Source organism: Gopherus flavomarginatus, chromosome 22, assembly GCF_025201925.1.
Source record: "Gopherus flavomarginatus isolate rGopFla2 chromosome 22, rGopFla2.mat.asm, whole genome shotgun sequence".
NCBI lineage: Eukaryota > Metazoa > Chordata > Testudines > Testudinidae > Gopherus > Gopherus flavomarginatus.
Window position 1 is genome coordinate 19,565,067 of NC_066638.1, and position 13,946 is coordinate 19,579,012.

The window sequence follows — 13,946 nt, forward strand, 5'->3', positions numbered from 1 at the left end:
AAAGTGCAAGGTTTGCTAACCACCAATCAAATGATAACACAACCAAAGCCTGTGTGTAAGTGTCTATAAAAAATTCTTGGTTTTTGTATAAAGTAGAGTCTTTGTACCAAGACACAAAACTCTCCTTTCTTCTGCAAAATAAAGCAACCTTTCCTTATCCCTGTCTGGCTGTCATTGGCTCTCAGCTAGGCGAACCCAACATTTCGATAACATACTGAACACCTAATTTTAGTGTTTCGCTAGAAATACAACTAGAAGTGCCCAGCTTACTAAAAATGATATCACTTTCTCCTCTAGCTCCTATATACCTGCAGAGGCCCTTATTATCTTGTCCTCCCCAGCCATGTTTCCTTCACCCATTTACCTTAATAGCAAAGGGATTTTCTGCATGCATGGGCTTGTTGACACACATTGCACTAGTTTAATATAAAATGGGTTTAAAACATGTTTTTGTTATTCCAGTGTAAACATCAGTATGGACTCCATCAGTTTAAAAACTGGTTATATTGACTTAGCATGCACTGGCTAATTAACAGGAGCAATCTAGGCCGATGTAAAGCAGGTTTAAACCACTCCAGATGTCAACAAAAAAAGCTGGACTTCTAACTGAAATGACTTAACTATCACATTTAGTAAAATCAGTGCAGCTTTTTGTGTAGACCAGCCCAATTCAGTGATAAGGCCCCAGATGTGAACTGTTGGATATTTCATGTCATAGCTGGACACCAACTCCCAACCAGCTAATCAAAATGCAGCTTTGAACAGCCACTCACCATTTTCTCTCTTTCTCATTAATTAAACCAGTCTATTATCTGTTCCTATCTATTTATAACAGTCTTTATTCTCTCAATTACTTTGCCTAGCATTAATTTAGTCTACATCCCTGCAGACCATCTTTTTTTGAAAACCTCATGTGACATAGTTCTTGTTTGGGTCTCTTTTCCAAAATGTTTTTTTTTTTTTAAATAAAGATTTCTGAAAATTTCATCCTGGAATTAACCACTTGTTTCTTGAGTTCTTTTGTCAAAGAAATTGTAAATTTGATAAATCTACTAGATTTCACTTTGAATTCTGATTCCTCATTCTGCAGTACTATCCGGGTTTCATTCCTTTCACTGAGCAGTCTTGAGGTGTAAAATAGGGCTATAGTTCATACTATTGCTGATTAACAACTTCATTTGCTGGTGATCTCATTTTCTTATGTTCAGATGTTTGAACAATTTCACTTACCACAAACAAACGTAAACCAAATTAAAACTTCTGTAATAAAAAACTATGAAGATTTACTGTAGGGTAAATCAAATACGGGTGAAAAATTGTAGTTTATTGAAACTCATAACTCAAAAAATATAAGATGCTGTAGTGTACAATATGTTACACAACGCACCCTTAGGTGCACATTCAAGTCACGTAAGAACTCCATCTTTCCCCAAACCCTGGTACCCTAGTACTTGTTTCATATATAATCATGCACACTTACTTTGCAAGAGGAAGCCCCCAGTATTCTGAGGTGTTAATTAGCACCAAAAACAGCACATTTCATTTAAAAAAAATGAAACTGGGGAGCTAAATTAACTTAGCTAATACTTTTTGACAGACACATTCATGGAATTAAAACAGCTTAATCTAACCTAAACAGTGTGTGTACTGTACCAGTTTCTGTAATAGTTTGCAATTCTCTCCATATAGCAGTAGTGGAGAAGCCAGTTTCTAAACAAACTACCTATGTACTTCCTACACAAAGTTCATCTGACTTTTTTGTTGGAAATAAGTCTATAAGGGGTGTGGAAAATCTGGATCTCTCAAGGACAACTACTGGTCGTAAATAATGGAGTTGTTTTAAGGCAAGGTCTCCACAGTCTGTTAGTGCCTTATCCAATATGGTCCTCAAGTTTTCTAAAGAAGGGACAGATGTCGACTCCGTTGATAATAAAGGCTGTATTTCTGTTAGCTGCCCATGCACTGTAGGTCCATGATTTTGGGGTATGCTTACTTCTGTGTTTTCACACACAAAGCTGTCTACTATCACACCCCTTTGTAAGTCTCTATCTTTTTGTAAGACGCCATCTATTTGAAATTGTTCTGGGGACTCCCATTCATCTAGTTGATCATCATCATCATCATCTTTTCCCTCACTTTCCTGAATAAATTTTAGAAATGAAGATTCAAATCCCATTGGTTTATATGCCTTTAAATCAAATGGTCTGGACACTGAATGCTTCTGAAACTTGTTTCTTGTGGTGTGGGGTGAATTTTTTTTAGCATTCTGATTGCTGTGTTGCCAGCCTTCTGTCTCTTTCTCCCTTGGTAACTGCAAAGGTAAACTGTTAAAATAAGAACTGTTTTCTCTACTTTCAGGCAAACTTTCAGTTTTACACAAAGGCTCTGTTATACTACATTCTTCAAAACAACTGGTTTTTGAACTATGGTTATATTTTAAAGTGCCTGAATACAAAAAAGCACCCGTGTCAAAAACCACACTATTTGCTGCACTCCTATTTTGATTTTCATTGCCTGTACCTTGATAATCATAAGCAGTGTTTGGTACACAATGTTTTCCATTTTCATGCAGGTTGTCTGTGTGCACTGTATTTTCCTTTTTAAACTCTCTGGCTTCCTCTTTATTTAACAATAGCTCTGTTTCCGAAGAGGGTTCCTTTTTAACCATTGTACCACTTTTAACACAAACTACCAGTTTCTCAGTCTGTTGTTCTATATAAATATTGGTCATCTGATGTGTGCGTTTATAATGCCTCAAAATACTGCTTTCCAATTTTACTACAGACAGACACCCTTGAACCATGCAAGGGTACTGAGTCTGGTTAGATTTCTCTCTGCACATTTTCAGGGCTTCCTCCTTTGTTTTAAAATGAATCAAATGTTTTTCTTTATTTTTACCAATTTTCTTACATTTTTCTTTTATCTGCTTCTCATTCTCATTTACATCATATTGATCTTTCAAACAGTCTTGTTCATTTTTATCATTAAGCAGATTATCCTGCTCCTCTTTATGACTTCCAAAGAGACTACCATAATATTCACTATGGCAGAAATACACATGTTGAGAGTAATGGCTGTAATTTGTGAAAATCCTATCACAGCCATTAAGGTCACAATGAATTTCAAAGTCTTTGTTTAGTTCTTCTTCACTAGCATGCTGTTCTATCAAGTGATGTTTCAGCTTGTTAAAAGTATGAAATACAGCAGGGCATTGAGGCTGGTTACATCGAAATCTTGCAGATTCAGTTTCACAAAGCACTTTTTGATCCTCTAACTGATCAAGGTTATGAAAGTCACTGCAATGCTTAGCAAGAGCCTTAGAACATAAAAAGCGTTTACTACATTCTTTGTATGTGCATGCAAATATTTTTTTACATTTGACAAGTTCCCTTTTTGTTCTTGCTTTGTCTTTTTCTAAACAAAGCTGCTCTTTGTTATACTGATGTACAGTTCTATAGTGACGAATCAAGCCTTTCTGATTGGTAAAGGCAGAATTGCAACTTTTATGAATACAGTGGAATGGTTTGTGGTACTTATGCAATATATAACATAAATTTCCTTTGGCAACTGTTCTTTTACTTCCTCTCCCCTCTCTTGATTCCAATTCTTCCCTGTGGCTGTTTAGAGAGGATATTTTAGAGGGTCTTCCAGTTACATTACTATCTGTGTCTTCACTGGACTCCAAATCAGTTTCAGAACTACACTCCTCCTTCTTCGGGTGGCATAGCTGCTCAGTAGATTGCTCAGGTTGTTCAGTATACTCTTCATCTCCGTTAGTACAGCAACCAGGTGTTGAAGCTGCATTATTTTTTAGCTTGCCCTCTGCACATGCACCTATGTGCTCACATTTTTCATTAGCAAACAGCTTGTGAGTTATCTTCTCATTGCCGATTTGATGTTTGTTTCTATAATGAATTCTAAGGTGTGTTTTTCTTGTAAATGATCTTTGACAAATATGGCATTTAAATGGTGAATACCGATGTTGAAACATATTTAACTGAAGAACTTTTTCCTTGGAATAATTATGTTTTTTAACATAATGCATTAAGAGAGCTTCTCTGGTCACAAACTCATATTTACAACCGTGCCGTTCACAGAAAAATGGTTTAGCTGCCAGTTGAGTGAGATACTGTGTAGGTAAGTTGTCTTGTTGCTCTTGAAAATTAAGTTCTGAGGTAGTTTCATTGACAACTGATTGAGGACACTTGGCATCATTTGATGGATATGACTGTAATGACCCTAAAAAAGGCTTGTGTGTTAAAGTGGAAGAATTTGCAGTAAAGTTAGACTTTAAACTTAAATGTTTCAAGCCCAACAGAAGTTCCAACATGGCATCTTCAGTATTTGGCACCTTAGAATCTTCATAAAAGGAAGTTTCTGGGGAAGAACAAATTTCTTCCTTGAGACAACTTTTTCCTTTAGAATTTGTATTACAATACAGACTTTCTGGAGAGTCAGTATTCGTATCAGAATTATGCCTAAGATCTGCACTAAGATCTCCAGTAGTTCTGCTGTTTTGACTATCATTGATTAGATTAAAAATATCTTTAGCTTTGATCCCCATCTTTTTTTTAGGTTTGAAATGGTATGGATGAGCCCTTCGAAGATGTTTTTGCATACCTTTGGCATTTTTGTATGTTGAACTACATCCTTCAAAACCACAGGTAATTTTTTCCCCATCAAAACAAACTGCCACATGGGAGCATTGTTCTTTTAAACCAGAAAGGTGAAAGGCTCCCTGTTGGGATATTCGACTACTAGGAATTGTTTGATTCCGAGTTATTGTTTCTATCGAAGGGGATACCTGCTTTTTGGTTACTACAGTAGAGGTTCTGTGGCTCCCAAAATAAACACTACAGTTGCTTTCACTATCAGTTTCGTCATTGTCAGAGACAGTTTCTTCCTTAATCTGTAGGATTTCTTGAGAACTTGTTGACCCCACAGATAAATTAAGATTTTCATATGGACTGAAATTATCTACTTGATCAACCAGTTGAGACTCAGGAAGATAACTGCATCTGCCTTTTGAAATAGGCTCTTCAAGTTTAACTGATGTCTCCTTCACTTCTCCATTTGCTATTGCAATATTATGCATTGCAAGGTGATTCTGAAATTCTGTTTTTGAATAATAGAACTTTTTGCAACCAAGAAAGTTACATGTGTATGATGCATCCCTAAAATGCTGAGCTTCATGGTGGTAAAGCTGCCCCAAGTCACTGAAAATTATGTTGCAGCCATTTAATTCGCACTTATAACGTAGATCTTCATGCATTTGTTTGTGATTTAATAATTCATTAACTGACCCAAATCTAGCATAACAATCCATAGACACACACATGTAAGGCTGAGGACCACAGTGCACTCGTTCATGCTCCTGCAGATGAAAGGATGTCATGAAGTGACGTCGGCAAAAAGCACACTTCTCTCTTCTGTTTTTCATATCCAAGTAGTGTTTTGCATTTTCATCATTGTTTTGATGTTCAGCCTTTAGATGTACACTTAAATATTTAAATTGCTTAAATACTCTAGAGCAGTCTGTGCCAGGACATGGATATATGTCTCTGTCTTGCAGATGGTAATTTTCTAATTGGCTAAATGTGACATATTCATGTGTGTCACTTCTGTTTTTTTCAGATGGTTGTGGTTGCTGCTGCTTTTCCTCTGATGATGCAGAAGAGTTTCTGGACGTACTGGTCTTTTGTGGTGATCTCTCTTTTTTCAACAGTATTTTCTTTTTTGGTCGGTATGGTCTACTAGGTGGCATTTTAACATGCTCCATTACATGTGGTACAAAAAATTCCTTTCTCTTGAACCTTTTTGTACACACTGGGCATGTATAAATACCATCTTCCATGTGCATCTTAGAATGATGTAGTATTCTAGCCTCTATACATTCTCTTTTGCATAACACACAGAAGAATTTGTATTGGAGCCATCTCTGATATCTTTCAGAAGATCCAATTGGCTTTTTCACTCTTGTTTTTTCTTTAGGTTGATTTGCTGCCTCTTTTCCTCCTTCATAGTATTTATGTTCTTTAGTCTCATCATAATCACTCAAAAGAGTTTCTAACAAGTCAGTTTCATTGATTGACATATCATTACAACTCACATCATCTTCAGAATCAGAAGCTTCTTTCCCTAAGAGTTTAAGACAATGCCGTTTTAAAGTCTTCCAGTCCCAAAATTCAGGATCAAATGGCCAATATGCTTTTAAAGCTAACAGAAGCTCACAACGGAGTGAGTTTGGAACCAGTGCATTTTCTTCATCAAATTTCTGATCTGGTTGCAAATGCAGTTCTTCCAGCACATTGTATCCATCCAAACTTGGCTCGAGCAAAAACTCAGTGAGCTGACATGCTCTTCTAACTTCAAGATCCACTGGTAAAAGGCATGCAATTGTTTTACATACAGATGTCTTCATCTCATCATTTCCATTTGATCTGATCTGAAGCGCTCTCACACATAACAAAACAGACACAGCAAGACCGGCTTCTTCTGCCTGCGTGGAAAAATACAAACAAAAGTTATTTTTCATTTTGTTGGTAGATGCATTCTTCCCTGAATCACACACTGTGGAACAACTGTATCTACATCTTGAAGTCTGCCTAAAGCTAGAAGTAATGTTTAGGATAGCTATTATAAAACTCTTAGTAGAACAGGCAATTTGGCAGCAGAAAAAATTCCCAATGGAGAATTCTGACTTAGATGTTGAGCTTCTACCATTGCTCTTGGCAAACTCTCTCACTGCCCCCCACCTCCACTGCTGTTTTCTTCTAATAATCTGATTTTCCTTTGGCAAATTTTATTCCATTATTCCTAGTAATACACAACAATTCCCCTTTGTCCTTAGAATTCACTCTAATATTTGTACAATTGTAGTTTGGTCAAATTATATACATTTATTTTATTCTCTCTCCTTATAAGTTAACTCCTTAATCATTTTAGTTGGTTTTCTTTGAATTTCTTCCAAGTGTTTTTCAAGCTTTGTCAACTATGTAAATCCCTGGACAAGTAACTGGGATCCACTTCTGTGGATAGTGGTGATTTTTATTTTTTATTTTTTTTGGGGGGGGAGGGAATGCCAGGGGATAATAAACATCTGAAGTTCACCCTCCATTCCATATGGTATTACGTATATTCACATATGCAGTCAATATTGTTTGTATATACAGCAAAGAATCATTTTACTAACTCTCCCCAAAATCCTCAGACTGGCTCTGTGCACCAGGGTATGATCCTGGTACACAGAAATTGGTAATGCTGGTGCCCTTCCACCCCCGCCCCATTCCTTTTAAGAGAGATATTGAGGAGTTGTGATCTACTAAGGTCAGCGGGCATCCTCTGACTACATCAGTATAAACTTTTAAGAAAGCCTGCTGGCCATCCCAAGCCTTACATCCTCCAGTCTGTGAATCACTCGTTTGTTTTTCCTCTCAAGAGGATGCATGCCCTTAATACTCAAATTAAGGGTCACAGAGTTCAAGGCCAGCAGGAACCATTAGATCACTTCGTCTGAACTCCAGCATGTTATAGCCCATTACATTTTACCCAGTTACTCCTATATTAAGCCCAATAAATTGCATTGGGCTAAAACATAACTTGTGTTTGACTGCAGCATGTTTTCCAGAAAGGCATCCAGTCTTGATCTGAAGACATCAGAGATGGAGAATCCACCACTTCCTTTGGTAGTTACTTCCATGGGATAATCACCTCACTGTTAAAAATGTGTGCCTCTTTTCCAGTGCGAATGTGTCTGCCTTCAGCTTCCAGTAACTGATTCTTATGCCCTTCTCCACTAGATTAAAGAGCCCTTTAGTAGCTGGTATTTTCTACCCATTACAACACTTGTACACTGTAGTCAAGTCATCTCAATCTCCTTTTTGATAAACTGAACAGACTGAGTTCTTTAAGTCTCATGCTGTAAGGCATTTTCTTCAGCCCTTGAATAGTTTTTGAGTCTGTTTTCTGCACCCTCTCCAAGTCTTCAACATCCTTTTTAAAATGGGTGTCTCACCAATGCTGGATACAGAAATAAAATAATGGCCCTAACTATTAGTCCCTTGTTTATGACTGTGGCTGATGTTTGACTGTCCATTATGTAGCAGTGCAAATATTTTGTATTTTTGCTGCAACACCTACAAATGTTAGCAAATCAGTATCTTCTGAGCAATTATTGTACTTTAAGATATTGTTAAAATGTAGTGAGAATGTGTAAACAATATCTGTATGGAGATTTTAAAATTTGGTATATTTCCAGTTCAACAAAGACAAAAATGAAAAACAATGTTTCCATAAACTGACATAAGAATGTGTTTCCAGGCACAAAGTACTTAACTGCACTTATGGTACGTCTTCACTACCGGCCGTATCGGCGGGTAGCAATCAATTTTTCGGGGATTGATATATCGCGTCTCATCTAGACGGCGGTAGCGGAGTCGACAGGGGGAGCCGTGGATGTTGATTCTGTGCCATGAGGACGGTAGGTAACTCGATCTAAGATACTTCGACTTCAGCTATGTTATTCACGTAGCTGAAGTTGCGTCTTAGATCAATCCCGCCCCCTAGTGCAGACCAGCCCTAAGTTACCATATTTACAATAAGATGTATTAGAGCGAAATAATGATAGCAAGTAACTGATATTGTTAATGATGTAATTTAATTCTACTGTTTTATTGCAGTGTTGCTGTAGCCATGCTGGTCCCAGAATATTAGCGAGACATGGTGGGTGAGGTAGTATCTTTTATTGGACCAACTTCTGTTGGTGAGACAGACAAGCTTTTTAGCTTACAGAGAGAGTCTGGAAGAAGCTCGAAAGCTTGTCTCTCTCACCAACAGAAGCTGGTTCAATAAAAATATTACCTCATCCACCTTATCTCTCTAACTCTAAGCACAAACACATTTGTACATACATACACACAAATATATGTAAACTAAAATATTTAAATTATTCATGTGTCATACTTGATCTCTATACTATTTCCTACAAAAGCTTATTAAAAGATTAAAGTTTGCAAAGTCAAGAACTCAAAAAGTTGGGAAATACCCAGATGAAGACTGCCTGTGTGACATTCATTCTCCTCCATTTGTGTCTAACTATATGACCACATTCTATTCCTCCCCTCCTCCATAAGGATCCTATAATGCTCAATGAATGAGGCAGCTGTTCAATATTTCTTTTCAAATGCATAAACCAACCTGTGGCCTTATTTGCTCCCCATTCAAACCCTGCACTTAAAAAGCAATTTTTAGATTTCTATACTGCACTCTCTCTCTGTAGTATCTGAGCCTCTACAAATATTAATTTACCTTCACAACACACCTGCCAAGCCTTGACTACACTGGAAAGTTTTTGCTATAAACGAAGGTGTGAATTTAAAAACTGCTATAGTTATACCAGTATCAACCCTCACTTAGCCGCTCCTATCCTAATATGAAGTGGCTTTTTTCAGCTTAGTTTAAACCACTTCCCAAGTGATAAGTTGAATTTTTTTTTAAAGCTTCTCTTATACTGAAATTGGAGTGTCTACATCATTATATCTAGTAAAACTTTTCCAAGCAGACAAGACTTCAGATACAGAAATATTAGTCCCATTTTACAGCTGAGGAACTCAGTAAGAGAGACAGAGGCCAAAATTTATGGAGCTGTCCATGAATTTTGGGTGCTCAACTTGAGACCCTTATTCTGAGGTGCTGAATACTTCCAGCTCCCACTGTCTTCAGTAGGAGCTCTGAATGTTCATCCATTCTAAAAAAATCAATCTCAGGTATCTCAAGTTGGGCACCAAGAAAATGAGGCACACACAATTAGCAGTCACATCTGAAAATTCTTATGTAAGTGACTTCCCTCAGCAAAACAAAGGAAGTCTGTGGCGATTCCAAGAATAGAATACAGTACCCTTGTGTCCCAGATGAGCACCTTAACCATGAGACCATGCATTTTCCTCTCGCAGACCACTGCCTTTTTCATTAAACACCATATGAAGTTAATAAGGCAGGGTCCTTGAGACAACAGTCTCAACACTATTACATCCCTGTCTCATTCCTTTAGTACAGTCCATCCTATGCACTGAATAAGTCAGGGTTCGGTGTAAAAAACAGTATGTGACCGTGTAATTAAGGACTAATGTAATGCATAGGCAGATAAGCAGGGCTGGCTTTAACAAGTGCAGGGCCTGATTCATACTCACCCGGCGGCAGCTTCACTTGGTCCGGGTCTTCGGCGGCTCTCAAGGACCCGCCACTAAAATGCCGGCGAAGACCCAGAGCGAGTGAAGGGCCCACCCCCAAAATGCCGCCGAAGACCCGGAGTGCCGCTGGGTGAGTAAAAATTGAAGAGGCTCTGGCATGAGAAATTGGGCAAAGCGGCCTAAAGCCAGCCCTGCAGATAAGTGATTAGAATTCAGGTTGTACAGGCTATCAGGCCCCTAAATGTGGCATTTCTTAACTTCTGAGTCCTTCCCTTTGCAACCTTTATGTCTTTTTGTAAAGAATGTCCTAGTTTTATTTAAATGAATAAAAAACCAATCACATACTTTAGCATGATTTGAACCTAGAGCCTTCACATTAAATGTCAACCCTCTACCACTTAAGATGAAAGAGTAACTATTACTAGTGTTTAGCAGGCTTTTATCCTCTATCTGCACCAGCTGTTTCCTGTAGATTATACAAGTGTTTTCTAGACAGCTACAGAAATTCCTAATTCTGGAAAAGGAATGTGGTCTAGCAGTTAGGGCAGAGAATAGAGATAGGACTCCTGGGTGCACTTTGTTAATAATGTATTACATTTACATAGTACTTATACAAGTGTGGACCTCAAAGGTGGGAATGCAGGAATAGCCCCATTTTACAGAAAATGGAGACAAGCCATAGCATATTCATTCAGAGAAGTGTTGTGGTTAAGTGGATGAAGCTTGGGTAAGCCATATCAGAGACCCTGGTTTTATTCTTAGCTCTGTCAGAAGACATCTTGTGCAACCCTTCAGATTCACTTCCCCCTCATTTGTAAAATGAGGGGAATGATACTTCTCTTCCTCCTCTTAGGCCTACTCAATAGGTTGTGACGTGCACAGAATTTACTTAGAAGAAGAGAGAAGGCTACAATTTATGGTCTCCTGGCTCCGAGGCAACTGAACACTTAGGTCACAAGATATCTCAATGGGGAAAAGCAGCAGTAGCAGCATCAGTTTTCTGTGTACCGTTTTGAGCTCCAGCTCTGTGCTAGATACCCACATGATGCAGGAAACTCAGTGGAATCTGGGAGTACGCACAGTGAGTTGGAACATTCAGAAACTTAAGATACATATATCAAGTTCTACTTTGCATGTGCAAACGATAGCTTTTCAGCATTTAAATCAATGAAAACTGGATGGTTTTTCACAGGAACAGGGAAAGGCATATCTCTAAACTCAGGACAACTCTCACACCTCATTTCAATTTTCTGCTCCAATCTACAAAGACGTTAGAGCAATTCAAAAAATGGTCAGAAAATATTACCATTAGCAATCAGCCTATTTTTCGTACCCTTGTCCTCAAAAGTGTTTAACTTTTTTTTTTGCTAATTCCTTCCCCCACAAAAAATCCAGTCTGAGGCGAAGAACAAGCATGGAAAATTTCAGTCCAAACTCTTGAAATATGTCAAAAGTTATAAGCATTTGGAAACAAAGGATTATAATAGAAAGTATTAAGATACCTTAACTATAGGTATAACTATTGCTTTGCCTATTAATAGTATCTCACCATATTTGTCACCTTTAAACTACACAATTCCAGTCTTTTCCATCTCCCCTCATGCAGAAATCTTCCCGAGCCTACAATAATCTTTTGTTGCCCACCTCTAGCATCCGTCTATTACTTTTTACAGTTATAGTGACCACAGTTGAATATAACATTACAAGTGAGGCTGTACCATTGATTTATATAATGACACCAATATTTCCATTGGGACAGAAAACAAACAAACAAACATCATATTATTGTTTGCTTTTAAGACTTTCGCTGCACATATAATAGAAGTGTTCACTGAGTAATGCACAGTGATGTCCAAATTTTGTGTGTATGTGTGTGGGGATTTACAATTAATTCAGAACTCAGCAAAGTACATAGCTCAAATACATTATCAAATGCAATATCTTGGATTTCACTGCTGATCAATGTATCTGCCATCATACTGCCTGGCTTTAACTCAAATCCTGTCTGAAGTTCCTCAATCTTCTCTAATCTCGACTAACCAAATGACTTATCTGCAAATTTTAACACCTCATTGTTTACCACCTATTCCAGCTCTTTATTGCACATTTTGAACATCAGTATATAGTATATAAGCCATTAAGCTTTTGGGAAAAAAGGGAACAATGCTCATTTTAAAAATTATATTATTACAATTATACTTCAAAGAAGACCGACATTTTAACATTAGTGAGTATGGCGCTGTGGTATATTTGCTCTTGTTTGAGGAAATGTTAGTTGAGCAATCTACGAGAAATATTCCCAGGTACTACACTGATAGGTGCATTACAAATGTATATAATAATTTTAAAGTATGATTATGACTTAGGTTGGAATGTTTTTTAAAAATCTTCAGTTATTCAAATTTTATTGTTATAGCAAAGCAACAAATTAAGTTATGTTCTACGGTGCAATTGGTACATGGACTCAATAATAAAATGAAATTAACTGCAATCAGCAGACTGCAACATAAATTACTTACTTCAGATTGTATCACTCTAATTAGGAAGAATAAGTGTTGTAGCGTTTTAGCTATGATGCCAAACTGCCGACATCTCTCCAAAAAAGAATCTAAAGAAGGATCAATTCTTCTTTGCAACTTGCTCCAGAACAGAGTCAGCTCCCTGTGAAAAGAGTTCAAAGCAGATTGTAAACATAATGCAAGGTGAGGAAACAGATTTCAGAGTAGCAGCCGTGTTAGTCTGAATCCGCAGAAAGAACAGGAGTACTTGTGGCACCTTGCAGACTAACAAATTTATTTCAGCATAAGCTTTCGTGAGCTACAGCTCACTACTTCGGATGCATAGAATGGAACACACAAACAGGAGATATTTATACATACGGAGAACATGAAAAGGTGGAAGTATGTATACCAACAGGAAGAGTCTAATCAACTGAGATGAGCTATCATCAGCAGGAGAAAAGAACCTTTTGAAGTGATAATTGAGATGACCCATAGAAGGTGTGAGGAGAACTTAACATAGGGAAATAGATTCAACTAATGTAATGATCCAACCATTCTCAGTCTCTGTTTAAACCTAAGTTAATTTTCTCTAATATGCATTTAATTTACAACACAAACTTTGCTTCTCTACAAAAGGACACTAAACTGTCTAAACTGCTACATGCCACAAGGAGCCACAACAGTAGCTCCCTTAACCCACCCAACAATATTGTTAATCTTTCCAGCTATTCTCTTAGCCCAGCAGAAGAATCTGTCCTATCTCGGGGCCTCTCCTTTTGTCCTTCCAGACCCACAAACGTGATACAGTTCTGCGGTGACCCAGAATCCTACTTTCACTGTCTCCGACTCAAAGAATACTTCCAAAACACCTCTGAACAACATACTAACTCACAGAATCCTTCCTACCAACATTGCAATAAAAAGGATTCTGCATAGACTCCTCCTGAAGGTCGAAACAACAGACTGGACTTCTACATAGATTGCTTCCGTCAACGTGCACGGGCTGAAATTGTGGAAAAGCAGCATCACTTGCCCCATAACCTAAGCCATACTGAACACAATGCCATCAACAGCCACAAGAACAACTCGGACATCATAATCAAAAAGGCTGACAAAGGAGGTGCTGTCGTCATCATGAATAAGTTGGAATATGAACAAGAGGCTGCTAGGCAGCTCTCTAACTCCACATTCTACAGGCCATTATCCTCTGATCCCACTGATTATTACCAAAAGAAACTACACCATCTGCTCAAGAAAC

At 37.8% G+C, this 13,946-nt stretch overlaps 1 protein-coding gene across 2 annotated transcripts in view; it reads right to left on the reverse strand.

Annotated features, from left to right (window-relative positions):
• Window positions 1-1,303: 1,303 nt before the first annotated feature.
• Window positions 1,304-13,946, reverse strand: part of RLF (RLF zinc finger) — a 104,384-nt gene continuing 91,741 nt past the window's right edge. For both annotated transcript variants that reach the window (XM_050932283.1, XM_050932284.1), the window contains 2 exons: window positions 12,707-12,848; window positions 1,304-6,499 (listed from right to left, as the gene is read on the reverse strand). In XM_050932283.1, the coding sequence (XP_050788240.1) occupies window positions 1,724-6,499; window positions 12,707-12,848 (4,918 nt within the window). In that variant the 3' untranslated portion in view covers window positions 1,304-1,723. The remainder of the gene's footprint in view (window positions 6,500-12,706; window positions 12,849-13,946) is intronic.